Raw genomic sequence first — 20,707 nt, forward strand, 5'->3', positions numbered from 1 at the left:
TGAGCCACAACTACTGAGCCTGCACGTCTGGAGCCTGTGCTCGGCAACTAGAGAGGCCACGATAGTGAGAGGCCCGCGCACCGTGATGAAGAGTGGCCCCCGCTTGCCGCAACTAGAGATAGCCCTCACACAGAAATGAAGACCCAACACAGCAAAAATAAATAAATTTATAAAAATCTTCCAGCAAACAAAAGTCCAGGACCAGATGGCTTCACAGGTGAATTCTATCAAACATTTAGAGAAGAACTAACACCTATCATTCTCAAACTCGTGCAAAATATAGCAGAGGGAGGAACACTCCCAAACTCATTCTACAAGGCCACCATCTCCCTGATACCAAATCCAGACAAAGATGTTACAGGAAAACAAAACTACAGACCAATATCACTGATGGGCATAGATGCAAAAATCCTCAACAAAATACTAGCCAACAGATTCCAACAGCACATTAAAAGGATCACTCAACATGATCAAGTGGGGTTTATTCCAGGAATGCAAGGATTCTTCAGTATATGCAAATCAATCAATGTGATACACCATATTAACAAATTGAAGGAGAAAAGCCATATGATAATCTCAATAGATGCAGAAAAAGCTTTCGACAAAATTCAACACCCACTTATGATAAAAACCCTCCAGAAAGTAGGCATATAGGGAACTTACCTCAACATAATAAAGGCCATATATGACAAACCCACAGCCAGCATCGTTCTCAATGGTGAAAAACTGAAACCATTTCCACTAATATCAGGAACAAGACAAGGTTACCCACTGTGACCATCATTATTCAGCACAGTTTTGGAAGTTTTAGCCACAGCAATCAGAGAAGAGAAAGAAATAAAAGGAATACAAATTGGAAAAGAATAAGTAAAACTGTCATTGTTTGCAGATGACATGATACTATACATAGAGAATCCTAAAGATGCTACCAGAAAACTACTAGAGCTAATCAATGAGTTTGGTAAAGTAGCAGGATACAAAATTAATGCACAGAAATCTCTTGCATTCCTATACACTAATGATGAAAAATCTGAAAGAGAAATTAAGGAAACCCTTCCATTTACCACTGCAACAAAAAGAATAAAATACCTATGAATAAACCTACCTAAGGAGACAAAAGACCTGTATGCAGAAAACTATAAGACACTGATGAAAGAAATTAAAGAAGATACAAACAAATGGAGAGATATACCATGTTCTTGGACTGGAAGAATCAATATTGTGAAAATGACTATACTACCCAAAGCAATCTCCAGATTCAATGCAATTCCTATCAAACTACCACTGGCATTTTTCACAGAACTAGAACAAAAAACCCACAATTTGTATGGAAACACAAAGACACTGAATAGCGAAAGCAATCTTGAGAAAGCAGAATGGATCTGGAGGAATCAGGCTCCCTGACTTCAGACTATATAACAAAGCTACAGTAATCAAGACAATATGGTAGTGTCACAAAAACAGAAATATAGATCAGTGGAACAGGAGAAAACCTAGAGATAAACCCAAACACATATGGTCACCTTATCTTTGATAAAGGAATCAAGAATATACAATGGAGAAAAGACAGCCTCTTCAATAAATGATGCTGGGAAAACTGGACAGCTACATGTAAAAGAATGAAATTAGAACACTCTCTAACACCATACACAAACTTAAACTAAAAATGGATTAGAGATCTAAATGTAAGGCCAGACACCATCAAACTCTTAGAGGAAAACATAGGCAGAACACTCTATGACATAAATCACAGCAAGATCCTTTTTGACCCACCTCCTAGAGAAATGGAAATAAAAATAAACAAATGGGACCTAATGAAACTTAAAAGCTTTTGCACAAAAAAGGAAAGTATAAACAAGATGAAAAGACAACCCTCAGAATGGGAGAAAATATTTGCAAATGAAGCAAGTGACAAAGGATTAATCTCCAAAATTTATAAGCAGCTCATGCAGCTCAATATCGAAAAAACAAACAACCCAATCAAAAAATGGACAGAAGACCTAAATAGACATTTCTCAATAAAGATATACAGATTTCCAGCAAACACATGAAAGAATGCTCAACATCACTAATGATTAGAGAAATGCAAATCAAAACTACAATGAGGTATCACCTCACACTGGTCAGAATGGCCATCATCAGAAAATCTACAATAAATGCTGGAGAGGGTGTGGAGAAAAGGGAATCCTCTTTTACTGTTGGTGGGGATGTAAATTGATACAGCCACTATGGAGAACAGTATGGAGGTTCCTTAAAAAACTAAAAATAGAACTACCATACGACCCAACAATCCCACTACTGGGCATATACCCTGAGAAAACCATAATTCAAAAAGAGTCATGCACCACAGTGTTCATTGCAGTTCTATTTACAATAGCCAGGACATGGAAGCAACCTAAGTGTCCATCAACAGATGAATGGATAAAGAAGATGTGGCACATATATACAATTGAATGTTACTCAGTCATAAAAAGGAATGAAATTGAGTTATTTATAGTGAAGTGGATGGACCTACAGTCTGTCATACAGAGTGAAGTCAGAAAGAGAAAAACAAATATTGTATGCTAACACATACATACGAAATCTTAAAAAAAAATAAATGAAAAGTTTCTGAAAAACCTCGGGGCAGGACAGGAATAAAGACTTAGACATAAAGAATGGACTTTAGGACACAGGGAGGGAGAAGGGTAAGCTGAGACGAAGTGGGAGAGTGGCATTGACATATACTCTACCAAACGTCAAATAGATAGCTAGTGGGAAGCAGCCACATAGCACAGGGATATCAGCTCGCTGCTTTGTGACCACCTAGAGTGGTGGGATTGGGAAGGTGGGAGGGAGATGCAAGACGGAGGCGATATGGGGATATATGTATACATATAGCTGATTCACTGTGTTGTACAGCAGCAGCTAACACACAATGTAAATCAATTATACTCCAATAAAGATGTTAAAAAAAAAAGAATTGATATTGGAAGGAATACTACGCTACAATGCTGGGGGTAAAGATGATGCTGATAGTGGTACAGATGATGACAAAGTAGTGGAGAGGAATAAAAAGGATGAAGTTGGTAAAGCCATCAAGGTAGTAAAGATGATGATGTTAATGAGGGTAGCAATAGTAGAGAGGTGGTATAACTGAAGCTGATGATAATAATGAGGTTAATAATAATGAAAACAACAATAGGTCAACATTCAATTAACACAAGCTCAGTGAATTTACATGCCTTTCTGATGCATCCTTCCTAAAGAATTTGCCTCTGGCTGCAGCTCTTGTTTTTCCTTTTATATAATGTTATTATATTCCCTTTTTCTGGCCACTCCTGACTGACTCAAGGATGGACACCTGGTCCAGGAAAACTAATCCATAGTTGGGGCTATCCTAAATGAATCAGAACTTCCATCAAGAATTTTTAATATGACACAAGATATAGTCAGTTAACAATGGGCTCTTGACATGGCAGGTTCAATGTTCCTTGTTGTTGTATATCTTTTGTTCACAATTATTTGTTCCTCCCCAGCCTTTTCATGCTTCCCTGCCCCATTTTGTGGGGCTTTGCCATGTGTCATATCCTGACCAATGTGATATGAGTAGACATGATGCTAGGGTCATATGTACAGAAGCTTTCAATTTGATTTCTTGGATTGGCTGGGTGCTTTTTTTCTGGGCTACCTCTATGAGAACAACATGTCCTAAATTGTAGCTTCTCCTTCAGCCTGGGTTACGGAATGAGAAGACATGTGGAATCCAGCTAAGTCTAACAGAGCTGTAGCTGACCCAAAACCCCCAAGAAATTTAAGAATTAAATATGTATTGATAAGATTTTGAGGTTGTTTGTTATCCAGCATACCCTGGTTAAAAACTGACTGATACATATACACTCAGGCCTAGAGCTAACCACAGAGTTTGCAAAGTCACATACAGTTGTAGGTATGAAGAAGCAGAGAACCTCTAAGAAAGCAAAGGAAGTTATTCCGCAGTAAGAATTAAAGAATAATATCTCAACATTTCTCTCCTGAAGAGATCTGGAGGAATAGGTTGGATCTCAGGAGATCACAATGGCAAGATGCAATAACCCCAGTGTACAGTCATAGCTCAGACTTGTGTGCAGCCTCATCCCTACACCTATCATCAGAGTAGAAGCAGCTCCCTAAGGCCCTTATATTTTATCTGAAGGATTCAGATAAAGAGCCCTTATTATTTTTTCCCAAGTCCAAGTGAAAAAGATGTCATCTCACTACAGTTGGTTCAACTCCTTTCTCTTACTGAGGGCAATATTTCTGATAAATCAAACATTCTCCAGCCTGGATCCTATTTCCTAAAAGTTATCTTTTAACTCAGTTACAATTTTTGTTAAAAAATACACATCCAGGGCTTCCCTGGTGGCGCAGTGGTTGAGAGTCCCCCTGCCAATACAGGGGACACGGGTTCATGCCCCGGTCCGGGAAGATCCCACATGCCGCAGAGCGGCTGGGCCCGTGAGCCATGGCCGCTGAGCCTGCACGTCCGGAGCCTGTGCTCCGCAACGGGAGAGGCCACAACAGTGAGAGGCCCGCGTACCAAAAACAACAAAAAACAAAACAAAAACAAACAAAAAAAAACACATCCAGTGAAGAGTGGTCGTTTCTCTGTTTTCTACAAGAGAGAATTTCAGAAGATAAAAATTTCTGTATACAAGTTGAAGCCTCTCATCTTTTTTTAAAATGTCACATAACTATTAAATGATCACAAGCAGAAATTTATGAGATTTTCTCTATGAAATCCAAGTTTCCTCATCTGTGAAAAGGAAATAATAATACTGATGTCTTAGGGATCATGTGAGTATTATATAAGAGAGAATGGAGGATGTGTGACACAGAGTAAGTACTCTGTAAATGACAACTGATATTAATGTAGTAGGGAAGGATGAGGTAGCATACCTGGAGGAAACAGAATTGGAAATAATTTGTGAATTAAATAACAAACAGAGACCCCACCCATACAGGGCTGTTTGGGAGAAGGAAGAGAACACATTACGCAAACAGCAAACCTGTGTCCAAAGCTAACAGGAAGGGAAGCCCAGAGTGAATTCCACCTGCTTTCCACTTGCACCTGCTATTTATTTACTTTTCAGCTTCATCAATCGAGGCCAAATTGTTATTTTTTTAAAAAACCTCAAAACATAAGTAGAGAAGAGAGAATGGTAGAGGAAACAAGAGGGAAGGGAAAAGAATAACACCATAATAGATAACATTTGTTGAGTTCTTACTATGTGCCCAGCATAGTATCACATATGGGTTAATATATTTACTAATCACAACGGCTCTATAGGGAGGTTACTCTTGTCCCTGTTTTATAGGTAAGGACTGAAGTGTGGAGATATTGAGTGCTTTGCCCAAGATGTAACAGCTAGTAAAAGGGAGAGTCAGCATTTAATCCAGCCAGTCTCATTCCAGAGACTGACTTTTTAAATCCCTCCATTATATAGCCTCACAAGGTTTGCTAGAATGGAAAGGAGAAATATCCTAGGAGAGATGGGAACAGGAAAAAGAATATCATCCTTTCCCTGTGGTCAGGCAGATCTTCATATGTGAATGGAAAGCAGTCTGATTTGGAAGCAGTACATTTTGGGGCTCTCCCTGACCGTTTTTATGTACAGGCACCATTTGGTTTATGACTTCTGCGGGTTCAGTAAATCTCTAAACCTCATTTTCCTCAGTTGAAAAATCCTGTAGTTTACTAAATCACCTCTGTGGATCAAATAATAATAGGACAACAGTTATTTGACTGTTTTTTTAAAAGCATGTCATTTAGGCAAAGTAATTAGTGCATGGTAACCGTTCAATAAATGATAGCTGTTACCATGATAATTATATATTATTATTAAATTAGTTGGAGAAAAAATCAAGAAATTCTTCATGAAATAAGTGGTATTTCAGCAGCTTCTAGTGGATGGAGAGGATTCTCATAGGTGGAAATCAGATGGATTGTTCTAGGAGAAGGAACAGTATAAGTAAGGAACAGTCATAAGAAAACACAAACTTGATGTTCTGACTTCGCTATTTCAGGAATCAGGGAAGCATATGATACATCTCAGAAATGCATCGCTCTAAAATTTGTTGAAAGACAACCCTTTGGAACTTAACGTGGCAGACCCTTAGCCATCTGGGAAATTTTACTAAATGGAAAGATAGTCCCAGAGGGATCTCCATACTGGAGGTTTTACTGTAGCGAGACACAAATAGACCCACAATCTGTTTCCACAGGACTGCCAGCAAGTGTCCATCAGAGATCCTCTTCTCCCAGAAATAGTTGGCTTTTCCCTTTATTTTCTGCTGAAGCTATTGGAGGAGCCACTGACCAAAGCCATTATATGCTCAGACTCCAATTCTGGAATCTTATTATTTAAGTCAGGTCCAGATGTGGTTGAGGCTCCTCAGGTACATCTTTATGTTTATCACTCTTTATCTAAAAACCTGTGACCTAAAAAGGCAACATCTTCCCCCACTGACACAACATACAATGGTGAGCTAGAGGTTGGATAACCACAAAGGACGATCCCACATGAAAGGTAGAGTAATGAAAGTGCCTTAGCTGTCACAATTTTAGGTAAATTTTGTCAGGACCCTGTAATTTAGGAACAGTTACTGTTCTTTGAATAGGGCCTGCATTTACTCCCTAGGAGTAGCTCCCAAATTCATCACTCCCTTTATTTATTTGTTTGTTTTTTTTATATTTTTATTGATATATAGTTGACATACAATATTGTTAGTTTCAGTACAACATAGTGATTTGACATTTAAATACACTACAAGTGTTCACCGCCATAAGTCTAGTAACCATCTGTCACCATACAAATTATTACAGTATTACTGACTGTATTTATTTATGCTGTATATTACATCCCTGTGACTTATTTATTGTAAACCTGGAAGTTTGTACCTCTTAATCTCCTTTACCTATTTCACCCAAATCTCTACCTTCCTTCCCCCTCTGGCAACCACCAGTTAGCACTCTGTGAAATAAGAAATAAGTCTATCTCTGTTTTGTTTTGTTTGTTTGTTTATTTTGTGTTTTAGATTCCACATATAAGTGAGGTCATTTGGTATTTGTCTTTCTCTGTCTGACTTATTTCACTTAGCATTATATTGTCTAGGTCCATCCATGTTGTCACAAATGGCAAGATTTTATTCTTTTTTATGGTTGAGTCATGTTCCATTGTGTACATATATAGCACATCTTCTTCATCCACTTATCTATCAATGGACACTTAGGTTGATTCCATGTCTTGGCTGTTGTATATAATGCTGCTATGAACACTGGGGTGCATGTATCTTTTTGAATTAGTATTTTCATTTTCTTCAGATATATACCCAGGAGTGTAACTGCTGGATCATAAGGTAATTCTATTTTTAGTTTTTTGAGGAACCTCCATACTGTTTTCCATAATAGATGCAGCAATTTACATTTGTAAATTGCTACCAACAGTGTACAAGGGTTCCTACCAACAGTGTACAAGGGTTCCTACCAACAGTGTACAAGGGTTCCCTTTTCTCCACGTCCTCGCCAACGTTTTTAATTTTTTTTATTTTTGAGGATACCTATTCTGACAAGAGTGAGGTGATATCTTATTGTTGTTTTGATTTGCATTTCCTGATGATTAATAATGTTGGGCATCTTTTCATGTGTCTGTTGGCCATTTGTGTGTCTTCTTTGGAGAAATGTTTATTCAGGTCCACTGTCCCTTTTTAAATTAGATTGTTTGGGGGTTTTGATATTGAGTTGTTTAGCTTCTTTATATAATTTAAATATTAACACTTTACTGGAAATATAATTTGCAAATACCTTCTCCCATTCAGAAGGTTGCCTTTCCATTTCGTTGGTGGTTTCCTTCACTCTACAAAAGCTTTTTAATTTGATGTAGTCCCGTTTATTTTTGCATTTGTTGCCCTTGCCTGAGGAGACAGACCCCCTCCCAAAATTGCAAAGATCTGTGTCAAAGAGCATACTGCTTATCTTTTCATCTAGGAGTTTTATGATGTCTTACACTTAAGTCTGTAATCCATTTTGAGTTTATTTTCATATATGTATGAGAAAGTAGTCCAGTTTGATTATTTTGCATGTAGCTGTCAGTTTTCCCAGCACCATTTATTGAAGATGCAGTCTTTTCCCCATTGTATATTCTTGCTTCCTTTGTCCTAGATTAATTGACCATGTAAGTGCAGGTTTATTTCTAGGCTTTCTATTCTGTTCCCTTGATCTGTGTGTCTGTTTTTGTGCTAGTACCATACTGTTTTTAACTTTGTATTTTTTATTTTTTTATGTTTTTGCGGTACGCGGACCTCTCACTGTTGTGGCCTCTCCCGTTGCGGAGCACAGGCTCCGGACGCGCAGGCTCAGCGGCCATGGCTCACGGGCCTAGCCACTCCGCTGCATGTGGGATCTTCCCGGACCGGGGCACGAACCCGTGTCCCCTGCATCGGCAGGCGGCCTCTCAACCACTGCACCACCAGGGAAGCCCTAACTTTTTATTTTATATTGGAGTATAGCTTATTAAAAATGTTGAGATAGTTTCAGGTGCACATCAAAGCAGCTCATGCTGTTTTGATTACAGTAGCTTTGTATCAGCAGTATAGTTTGAAACCAGGGAGCGTGATGCCTTCAGCTTTATTCTGCTTTCTCAGGATTGCTTTGGCTTTCTGGATCTTTTGTGGCTCCATATACGTTCTAGGATTATTTGTTCTAGTCCTGTGAAAAATGCTATTTGTATTTTGATGGGAATTGTATTGAATCTGCATATTGCTTTGGGTAGTATGGAGATTTTAACAATATTAATTATTTTACTCCATGAGCATGTTATATCTTTCCATTTATTTGTGTTGTCTTCAATTTCTTTCATCAGTGTCTTATATTTTTCAGAGTTTTTCACCTCCTGATTAAATGTATTCCTAGGTATTTAATTCTTTTTGATGCAGTTGTAAATGGGATTTTCTTAATTTTTCTTCCTGGTAGAACATTGTTAATATGTAGAATTGCAACAGATTTCTGTATATTATTTTTGTATCCTGCAACCTTAATTAATTTATTAATTCTAATAGTTTTTTGGTAGAGTCTTTAGGATTTCTATATAAAGTACTATGTTACCTGCAAACAGTGACAATTTTATTTCTTCCTTTCCAATTTAGATACATTTTACTTATTTTTCTTGTCTGATTGCTGTGGCTAGGACTTCCAATGCTCTGTTGAACAAGTCTATTACTTCATTTAGCTCTTGACTCTCCCCATGGGATATTAACTTTACTGTCTGAGATGTTCTTGCTGTTTTGTAAGAAACAGCCTTTGTTTACAGCTAAGTAAATTTTTTAGCCTATTTCTGGCCTATAGGAAGTTGAGGGCTTGGAAGCTTTTTAGAAACAAGAGCAATCTCAGTCACTTTTAATGCAAGCTGGTGGTGCATTCCTGATACAACTCCCTTAAAAACCTTATGGGCTTTCCACATATTAATGTAGAAATGTAGAATCAAATGTCCAATTCATTTTATAGAAGCAACAGCTGCAATCTTTTTTGTATGCCTCTCTTTACTTTGACCACGCATTGTTGTGGAAAAAAAAAATACTGCTCTTAAGATTCTGAGAAGTCCTTTGTCTGACTGAGAGGGCCTATTGGACATAACTTTAAATCTTTTGGATGTTTTAAAACCATGCTTTTGATAGCATTAGGCAGCTGCTTAATTTATAAATTATTTAGAATTTTAACTAAGGTTATATTTTTTTCTTGCCTTTAAAAAAAAGCTCAAACCAGTATTACCCCAAATAATATCCAGTCATAATACCTTTTTGACCATCTTTTATTTCCCAATTTAACCCCACAATCACATTCATGCAATAGTATTATAATTTCTATTTTATAGTTAAGAAAGAGGAGGCTCAGAGAGGTCAATTTTCATTCTAAAATTACACTGCTATTAGCATAACTGGCATTTAAGCTTCAATTTATCTGTCTTCAAAGCTATAAAATTGACCATTTCGCTCCACTGTGTTTCATCATAATAATCTCACCCTCTGGCATTACACTTTACAGTTTACGAAGCATGATTTCATTTGATCTCATTTAATCCAAGCCCGAGAGATTGGAGGATTCTCTGTCATGGCCAGACAGAGGGCTAAACTAAAATATAAAACTTGGGACTCCCCTGGTGGTGCAGTGGTTAAGAATCCGCCTGCCAATGCAGGGGACCCAGGTTTGATCCCTGGTCCGGGAAGATCCCATGTGCCGCGGAGCAACTAAGCCCGTGTGCCACAACTACTGAGCTTGTGTGCCACAACTACTGAGCCTGTGTGCCACAACTACTGAGCTTGTGTGCCACAACTATTGAGCCTGTGCGCCACAACTACTGAAGCCCACGTGCCTAAATCCCGTGCTCCACAACAAGAGAAGCCACTGCAATGAGAAGCCCGCATGCCACAACGAAGAGTAGCCCCAGCTCATCACACCTTCAGAAAGCCCGTGTGCAGCAACAAAGACCCAACACAACCAAAAATAAATAAATAAATAAAATTGATTCTTTAAAAAATAAAATATAAAACTCCCTCTTCTCTAATCTTCTTCAACAAAACAAAAATGAATAATTTCAAAATGACTTACCTTCTTCCCTGTGTGTAAAAAAAATGTGCTTAGCCTAATCATTTTCAACCAGCTAAGAGTTTCTGATCAACAGCAAGCGTAAGCACTTAGCAATTTTTAATGCCTTTCCCCACTTTTGTTTCCTTTCACTGAGTTTGGTTGATTTGTGCAATAGTAGAAATGGGTCTGTGGTTGGGCAGAGATGTCACATTGGGCCTCATTTGTGCAAACTGTGGGTGCTAGCCCTGTGAACCAAGTCTCTCACACAGAGAACATAGTGGTCTGGCTGATGCCCAGGGCTTAGGAGGACCAAGACACAGAAGCCAATTAGAAACAATCACCTATTACCATTTTTTAACTTTACTCAACAGTATATAAAACTGAATTTGGAGTTCTGCGCATTTGTTGATCATTCAACATTTTGAGCTACCACCTAGTAGCACTGCATGCCAGCCAACAGTTCAGAGTGGACAGTTTTGCCATGTTCTCTGTATAGCAGGGTTTGTTTGTCCAAGGGATTGCCTTTTTTATTGCATTTTGTCCTTCCTGTCTTATAATCATGAATGGAAAGGGAAAAACGCAAGTGCCACTACTTGTAGCAAAAACAGAGATATAATAAGTGTAATACAATCGAGGAAAAGCTAGAAATTGCTCCAGCCTAATGGTCCAGTATGTGTGTGTGCTCTGAATGACAGCTGCTTTGAATTTAGGCTCCATCACTTACTAGCTGGATGACCTTCGACAGAATGCTTTTTCTGTCTTCTACAAAATGGGGATTATAATTAAATTCCTTTCTCATACCTTATGTGAGGATTAAATTACATAATCATGAAAGATGCTATTTAGACACCTGTAAGGCAGTGCTTTTCAAAATAGAGTTTCCCGACCAGCAGCATCAGCATCACCTGGGAACTTGTTTGAAATACAAATTCTCCAGCCCCAGTCCAGACCTACTGAATCAGAAACTCTAGGACTGGGCCCAGAAATCTGTGTGTCACCAAGCAATCCAGGTAATTATAATGCACTCTAATGCTGATACTGACATAAATTATGATGGAGAAGAGCAGGCTCAGAAGAAGTTAACTGATCTAGATTTAAATTCCAGTTCTGCCTCTCAGAAATTGTGTGATTTGGGGTGAACTCTGCAGCCTGTTGGTGCCTCTATTTTCTCATCTGCAAATTTAGAACAATATTATGTTTATCCTGAATTTGTCATGAAAATTTAAACAACATATCAATCATATCACAGGTCTTCAATACATGATACCTGGTTGTTTTGTGGTTCTTCTTATCGTTTTATTCTGATTTTAATTGCCCTTAATCCAATTGGCTTTATACTTCATTGTGGAGGAAAATCAAAATCAAAGAGCATATATGAAATATTGAAAATATATTGTGGGAGAAGATTTTTTCTAAAGTTAGAGAAACATACGAATTTTATTTATTTTCTAGCTGTTTTGGAAAATAACCCTCCTCTACAACAGTAGTTTATAGTTTGATTTCTATACTTTTGACCATCATACACTTTTTAAGGAAGATATAATTTCAGAATGTATTGTCCTAGCAAAACATCTCCGGCCCAGAGCTGGATTCTCTCATCAGGGACTTTCTGGTCTGCCAAGAAGGTAGGGGAGGATGGACAGAGAAAGAGGGAGAAGGTCCAGGGCCTGCCAGTCAGGGCCCTAAAGGCCAGTCCCTCTGCTACAGGGCTGGCTTTTGCTTTGGCCAGAGGCCCACTCCAAGAAGTACTGCTGGGACCAGGAGCTCAGGTACAGCCTGAGCAGGTGTGACCAGCAGGCAGGCATAGTGAAAAATCCAAAAACAGAGGAAACAGGAGAGAATATAACTGTGGGCCAAGCCGCAGGTAGCCATGGAGACTCTTGGCTATGCTGGCCAGAACACAGGGCAGAAGCAGCCCTTCCTCCTCTAGAGGAAAAGGAAAAGAGCAAAGTGGATTGTGCTCCTGGTCATTTTTCTGCCACTAACTCATTGTCAGACTCATTGTCAGACTCCGGACAAGTTTCTGGTCCCTACACATTTCTCCATCTAAAAAATCTAGGAAGAGCTGCCATGAAAACCCAGGATTTTAACAATTTGTATGTAAATCAAAAACCTACCCATGGTGAGTAGGTTTTCTAAGTAGTGCCCTGGACCGTGATGGTAACTCTTCTGCCAACCCCAATAATCACCAGCCCTCAATGCTGGTACATCTCTCTCCCTGTACCATTGCTGTTGGCATGGTAACACTGGCATCTTTGCATGCCTGACCCCAGACCTTTTCTCTATGTGGCTGGATTCTTGGATGGCTGTGTTTCCCTTTCACCCACATTTGGTCTGGTGACAGCCATCGTAATGGATGCCCCAGACATACATCTACCCACAGGATCTAAGGGCACCTCTGATTCCCTGGAATTTCCTAACTTGCTTACCTTCCAAAGAAAAGTGCCTTCACTTTTCCTGATCCCTTTACTCTGCATTCTCTTTTCTTTCCCTTCAACTCCCATCTCCTCTCAGCTTGGTTTATGGAGAGAATAAACTTAATTCGGAGTCACAGCTGGACTTCATCAAGTTACGTAACTTCTCTGAGCCTCAGTTTCCTCATTTTTTAACCAGGATAGTGGCATATATCTCATACCATCATCAGCAAGATGAAACAAGAAAATACATGTAATGTGCTTAGTACCGGACCTCCTCTATAGTAAGCACACACAAATGAGTACTAATTCTATCATTACGATCGCCTTCATCATCATCATGAGCTCATAGCATTTATCTCTGGACTCAACTACTTATTTCAAGTTTGTCTTCCTACAGGATTGCAAACTCCATGAGGGTAAGCATCCTGTTTTGCTCACTGCTAGCTCTTCACCCAGTGGCTGGTCCACAGAATAGGTTGCAAAAATATTTGTGAAATAGATGTTGGAAAGCAGAAGCTGGGCAAAGACTTTTAAAGTATGGTGTGAATGTGTGTGTGTGTGTGTGCACATGCGTGTGCATGTGTGAGTGTTTCTGCCTGTGTGCTGCAGTCCTGAAGAATCTAGTTCCCTTCTCTGCTGCACATGTTGCTCTACCTCACACTTAGAGCCTAATCAACTAGAGTGGTCCTTTGGGGACTCTCTGGAGCTACTCTATTTTAGTCCCTTCCTCAAGCCACCCAGCCTGCCCTCATCCCCAGGGAGCCACAAGATCAGAGCCACAGCCATTTATACTTACTAACTGGTGTGGAAGATGGTGGCTGAAAATTAAGGAGAATAAATAACCAGCCTATCCGCAGTTAATGTTTTCAAAAAGGAACAGAGAATGAAGGGCATTTACAGTATATTTAGATCTCCAAACACAATACTTCAAGAAACAGACATCTAGAGCTGCTCATTTGGTCTCAGCCACATCATTGACCGATGAACAACCATATACTGAGAACGTACTTTGTGCCAAGCACCATGCTAAGTACAGTTATAGAGAAAACTGCAGCTCTTTGTTGGCAGGGAAAAAGCATGGGCCAGAAACAAAAATAACAGAATTACAATACAAACTGATAAACGTGTCCATATGAGAAGCACAGAGCACTTTACGTGGTACCGCTTTCTTCTGGATGAAGTCAAGAAAGTTTTTCCAAAGGGAGCAACGTCTGAGCTAAGTTTTTCAGATCTAGAGTTAACCAGATGAGGGAGAGGCATGTGTAAATGCATGGAGGGTGAGAACATGATGCTTCTTGGGAAATCCAGGTGCTGATAAGACAGGAATGCTAATAATAAAAGTAATAGAAATATAGTAGCTAACACTTTTATAGTACTTACCACGTGCCAGACCCTGTTCTAAGTATTTTACACATTCTAACTCATTGAACAACTAGAGCTTAGGGCTCCAGGAGTTGAAAGAATTTGGGAGAAGCCAAGTTCAAAAGCAGATGGTTCCAGGGCTTCCCTGGTGGCGCAGTGGTTGAGAGTCCACCTGCCGATGCAGGGGACGCGGGTTCGTGCCCCGGTCTGGGAGGATCCCACATGCCGCGGAGCAGCTGGGCCCGTGAGCCATGGCCACTGAGCCTGCGCGTCCGGAGCCTGTGCTCCGCAACGGGAGAGGCCACAACAGTGAGAGGCCCGTGTATCGCAAAAAAAAAAAAAAAAAAGTAGATGGTTCCAGATCTTGGTGGTTTTATGAGTAGGGCTTGGGAGGTTAGGATTTGATTATGGGAAGATGGGGAGTTACAAAAGGGCATGATTTGATCTTGACAAGTAGATGTTTTAGAATGATTAGTTTCATTGTACGGTGGTGGATGGATAAGAGTGAGCTTCAGACTGGAGTCTGGGAGATCAGTGAACAGACTGCTGGAGAGTTCCAGGTGAGAGATTTGAGCACCTGAATCAGGAAGCAGTGTTGGGAGGAGTCAATATAGTTTGAGTTGCTGAGGGCCACACATCTAGATACAGAGTTTGTTCTTTTTTTCCAGCTTTATTGAGGTCTACCTAATATACAATGCTTTCCATATTTACTGTAAATTTTGATGAGTTCGGGCATATGCATACTCTCTGTGAGTCTACCCTCTTTACTGCCTTCCTTACTACACAGTGTCTCGCAGATGTCAGAACACTTGAGATATCCCTGACACTGCCTCTGGACTTCCTTCCTTACCAGCTGTGCTGTCGAATGGACCACTTTATTTCTCTGAGCCTCAGTTTCCTCATATGCTAAAGGATGGTAGTAAGACCTTCTCTGCTTACATGCAGAACAGGTCAACTCACTTTGTGCTTTCTGAATATTAAACTGTGATGTAAATGTGAGGGCTGTACTGTGCAGATACAGAAGAGGAGGGTAAGGGTGAGAATGAGGATGAGGACAGCCACACCTTTCCAGAAACCATTTCCCCTTGGTTTCACAGGCCAAGCTCTACCCGTTAATTTAATCTTTCATAGTACCTTGTCCTGTTCCCCTTCCCCTTCCAGAAAAAAAATAATTTCTCTCTCTCCTATTGTCCCATTAAAATTGTGCTCACGACTCAGCCTTTACATCAGATTGCAGTCCCTAAATAATGATTAATTCTGGGTAGATTACTATTGATGTCTGATTCAAGACCTGAACCCTCCAATGTCCAGGGACTAGGGGGACAGTTTTACATATATGCACCCTTATGTTTAGACTTGAAGACCAGAGTATTTTTGTTGCTGTATTATTTAATTATTCAAAATAGAAGTCACCCACTACGGAAAATGACAGCTTGCGACATGTAATTTGCCTTCCAAACAAACTCATTTGGGCTTTGACATTTGACAGAGAAAGGTCTGGGAAGATGAGCTGTTTGGAAAGGGTGTCTCTGCGTCTGACACTGCCTGAACTTTGGTAGGTTGATTTTTACAATTGCCAGATTATCAAAGGTTACACTCATTTAAATTCTCCCTTTACTAACAAAGAAAGAAAACAAAATGCCACAAGCTGCCTTAGCCTGCTGTCCTCCACTACACGCACTAGCTGAGGACTCTCATAAAATTCTTCATGTCTGCAAAAGGTGCGGTGAATTTGACAAAATTAATCTATCATACCCTTGCGCACACTTTCTGCATCCTTTCCCCTCTGAAAATTCAGAGAGCTCTTGCTCTATTAAACTCTGCTCTGTATAAAAACTCTCTTCCATCAGTACTCATTCAGCCCTCCATTCCTTCACTTTCCAGATATTCTTGGGTTGTTTGTTGTCAGGCACAGAGCTGGGTACATACGGCTGAATGTGTCTGCTGTTCCCATCCCTTTCCTATGATGCCGAAATAATCTTCTGAGTAGTGCCCCTTCCCCGTTTTGCTCCAGTCTTTCTCTCCACAGGCACACTGGAGCCCTTTGATAAAGCACTAATGTGACTATTTCCCTCCAGGGACTGCAGAAATTGCCATTATACAACTGAGTCTGACACATAGAGCCTTTATTTTATTAATTCACTTTACAAATAGTTATTTAGTACCCAGTGTATGGCAGGCATATTGTACAAGGTATTGGGAGATATAGCAGTGATGAAAATGGGCAACGACATTTGCTCTCACAGTAGAGAAATAAGTAAATAAACAAAGAGCACAAAAATAAATATATAGCTTTGAACTATGTAGTTAAGAAATAAACACTACTATAAGAGAATAAGAGAGGACATCCCACTTAGGTTGGTAGGAGGAGGCTGGGGGAGGTCTCTGGAATCTGAAGGAGTGACAATCTGGGTAAAGCTCGGAGCATGAGTAGGAGGTGAGAAACCCTATGATGTGCTCAAGAAGGGCAGTGTGTTGAGAGCCTACTGCTCAAGGGAGAGAAGTGAAGGTGGACAGGAAGCTAGGGACCCGGCCATGTAATACCTTATAAGGTGGTAGTCCTCAGCCCTGATGTTCAGTGCTTGGGAGATTTTTCAACTGCGGATGCCCTGTCCTTACCCCAGATCAATTCGTTTTGAATCTGATAGGGAGGAGCCTGAGCATGCATCGGTTTATAAAGCTCTCCAGGTGATTCAAATGTGCAAGCCCGTATTAAGAACACCTGCTGTTCAGTCTTCTAAATTGACCCAACCTCCCCCTATGTTTCATCTCCATCTTGCCCATCCGTTCCCTAACACTATCCCATAGCATCCTCTCTTCCCCTTAAACACTAACCACTTTCATATCTCTTCATTTCTGCTTAACTAGTTTCCTCAGCCTAAAATTCAACCCCCCTCCCAATATCAGTTAGGGATGTTTTGGGCTGCAAGTAATTAAAACCCTGACTAGGAATAGCTTAAATAAACAGAGGCTTATGTTTCTCAAATTATGAGTGTCAAGGTAGGTGTCAGCTGGCATTGTTCAGGGGCTTAGTAATACCAGGGCCTGCAAGTCAGCCTTCAGTGCAGGAAGAAGGGAAGAAAGATGAGCCTCAGGTCATTTTCATCAGGAAAACTAGAGTTTTCCTGGAACCACACTCTGGCTGACTTCCCCTTGTGTCTCCTTGGCCATATCTGCATGAGGAGCCTTCTCTACCTGCAGGGGGCAGATGGATATGAAATTATTCACTTAGATGGACCATGTCCCATCACCTAGAGCTTGGTGCTGGGGTTCTGTTAAATGGAATAAGGGGAGGTAGCTGTTGTTTAGACAACAGACACTGTCTTCCACACACGCTCATAATCTGCTCAGTGAAACCCTACCATCCCTGAATAAATGAAAATTGTGGTTCAGGAAGAAAAAGTTACATACCCAAGATTACTGGTGCTAGTGGTTAGGAGAGACCAAGCAGAAGGGTTCCTTGCTCACACAGTGTTTACACTCAGTTTTAAGTTGGAGGACTTTTTGTCAGTGATGAGTGGGGTTGGGACATGAGGATTCGGAGGCAAGGTCAAGGTACAGGTTTGCATCTTTTGGCAAAACAACAAACTCTGGTGGTCTGACCGGACTCCTGGGTTTGTGTTCCATAAAATTAAAGGACTTCAGAGAAGTAGAACAGCAGGGAGGGGTATGCGAAGATCTCATGGATGACCCTAGAGGATATGGGATCTAATAGGTTTTCCTTGGTAGAAAGAAGGAGAAAGGACCCAGGCTGCAAAGAATACAACAACTCCCAGTCCCACTTTCAATACCTCCGTGAGTTTTGGAAGAGAATGAGAGTCTAGAAAGAGATGATACAAAGTTCTGCCAGGATCAGGGTTTAAAACTGCCCTCAATAATTTCAGCTTCCATTGTGATCAGTGTGTGTGTGTGTGTGTATATCTATATCTGTATCTATATCCTGGCTGGGAAGGGACCGCTTCCTCCAAATTGCTCTTTGAAGCACATTCTTGTAATTGAACCCTAGCCCCAGATGTCCCTGGCATTTTTTTTTTAAAGCAAAAATTTATTTTAATCAATGTCCTTTCTGCCGTGGGTAGTGGAATAAACAATAGGCTCTCACCCCAGGGAAATGGGCATGGCTTGCTGCTCAGACATATGGGTGGTGAAATTAATCAAAGCCCTTCTACTTTCAGCTGCTGACCCTAGACTCATGTGTGGAAACCCATACCATCATTACTATCATTATATGCATCATTTTCATTAAATCCTTATAAACTAAAGGGGTAGATTTCATTATCACACCTGTTTCTCAGATGAGGAAGTGGAGGCAAAGAGAGGTTAGGCGGGTCTTACTGGAGTGGTCAGGACCAGAATCTGGGCAGTCTGACTCCAGAGCCTGTGCTCTTAACTAGCATGCTACTTCCTGCCATAACCTATTATAGTATACTGCCTCCCAATTAGGAATGTCTTCCTCATACCCACTTGGAATCTGTCTTTTGGTACCCACTCTAAGCTTAAGACTGTTAAAAGCCAAACATCCTACTCACTACGTAATCAGAGGCCACCAAAGTGAGCCACAGACAACTCATGAAAGTTTTAAGAACCAGTTGTCACCTCTCGTTTCTACCCCTTCTACTCACTTTCTCCCCATTCCCTTGTTTATCCCTCCTCTTGGGCTTTCCTCTGGCCCCATGCTTGCATCTAAAATTGGACTAAATTTGGCTTTCATTTTCTTTTCCCCACCCCCGGGCTCCCAACCCCCCTGGCTTTCATTTTTTTAATCCACTATACTTTTTTTTTTTTTTTGAGCTCAGCTTTTTATTGAACGTGCTACTAAAGAGGTTTAGTCAAAAAGACCAAAGCCCATGTCATCATCAGACTCTTCAGATTCTTCTTTCTTTGCTTCCACTTTCTTCTCCTCAGCTGGGGCAGCAGTGGTGGAGGGGGCAGGACCTCCTGCTGGTGTAGCACCAGCTGCTGGGGCAGGTCCACCTGCCCCCACGTTGCAGATGAGCCTCCTGATGTTGACAATGGCCAAAGCCTTTGCAAACAAGCCTGGCCAGAAAGGTTCAACATTTACATTGGCTGCTTTAATGAGAGCATTGATCTTATCCTCCGTGACCGTCACCTCATCGTCATGCAGGATGAGGGCCAAGTAGATACAGGCGAGCTCCGAGACGGAGGCCATGGTGTGGGCGAGCGCTAGGCAGGGGCTGCCGGGCGCGGTGCTAGTCACCGGATGAAGTGAGGGACTCACCCCAACGTGGCCTTAGCTTCCTCGGAAGGCCAGAACACCTTAGCTGCAGCTGAGGAAAAGCTAATCCACTATACTTTTAAAGGAAAAGAATTGTCTGACTTTCCCACTCCAAACTCAGATTGGACCTCCCAGATGCTTTGGCTAGTTTTATGGGGCTAGTTCAAACCCCCTTGACCCCAATTTCAGCGTCAACTGTGTCTGTTCCAACTCCTCAAAGAAAGGTGCCGTCGGCCTTCCAGTTTTCCTTTTGTTATTGTCGGTGTTTATTTTTTTTAAGCTAGTGTTTGTTGAGTTCTTGCTTTGTACCAAGCACTGTGCTAAGCCCTTGCTCTGTTTTGTCTCACTTGATTCACCCCTAAACCCTGTGGGGTAGGTATTAGTATTATCTCTATTGTACAGACAAACGAATTGAGCCCCAGCAAGATTCACTCACTTGCATAGGTTTGCACCCAAGCCCAAATTTCTCTCTTCTAGGGCTACATTAAACAAGCCTAAATCTTCCTTCATATGTCAGCCTTTTAAATATCAGCCAACAATTCTTACATTTGCCTGAGTCTCCTTTAGTTTCAACAACCACAGGTCCGGCCTCACGCTTCATTTGCCATGATTTTGCCTTCATCTCCTCATCATCCTTCTCTCTCCTCAGTGTGTCCAGCGTTCATCTGCTTTTGGAGTTTGGTGTAAACCTGCATTCACTACTCCAGGTGTGGCCTGATTAACATAACATGTACAGTTGGCCTGTCCCCTCCTTCATCCTTTATGGTCTGTTTCTGGCGATTAAATCATACATTCTTTCAACAGCCTCTAAGGCCCTAATCAGCAGAATGAATGAGTCCAGAGAGAAATTGCTTCTGAGGGTGTCGACTGTTAGCTCTGGAAATGGATAAAGTGAATGAAAGTAGAGGAGAAACAAAGTCTGGTGAGGAAGACTGTTAGGAGGCTGGACTCTTGTGATGGGAGTTGGGGGTCATTGACTGCAGCTGCATCGGTTCACATGTAACGTATTACCCCACATCCGGACACCAATGGTCAGCTCTTACCTGAAAATTTCCTGGTGGGAAGGCCACCTTGAGGCTATCTGATGTACTT

At 40.8% G+C, this 20,707-nt stretch overlaps 1 protein-coding gene across 1 annotated transcript; it reads right to left on the reverse strand.

Annotated features, from left to right (window-relative positions):
* Positions 1-19,167: 19,167 nt before the first annotated feature.
* On the reverse strand, positions 19,168-19,641 carry LOC132522768 (large ribosomal subunit protein P1-like). Its single transcript, XM_060153315.1, has one exon. It carries the CDS (start codon positions 19,547-19,549, stop codon positions 19,205-19,207), a length of 345 nt encoding a protein of 114 aa, XP_060009298.1. The 5' UTR covers positions 19,550-19,641; the 3' UTR covers positions 19,168-19,204.
* Positions 19,642-20,707: the final 1,066 nt, after the last annotated feature.

The sequence above is a fragment of the Lagenorhynchus albirostris genome, chromosome 7 (genome assembly GCF_949774975.1).
Source record: "Lagenorhynchus albirostris chromosome 7, mLagAlb1.1, whole genome shotgun sequence".
Lineage (NCBI taxonomy): Eukaryota > Metazoa > Chordata > Mammalia > Artiodactyla > Delphinidae > Lagenorhynchus > Lagenorhynchus albirostris.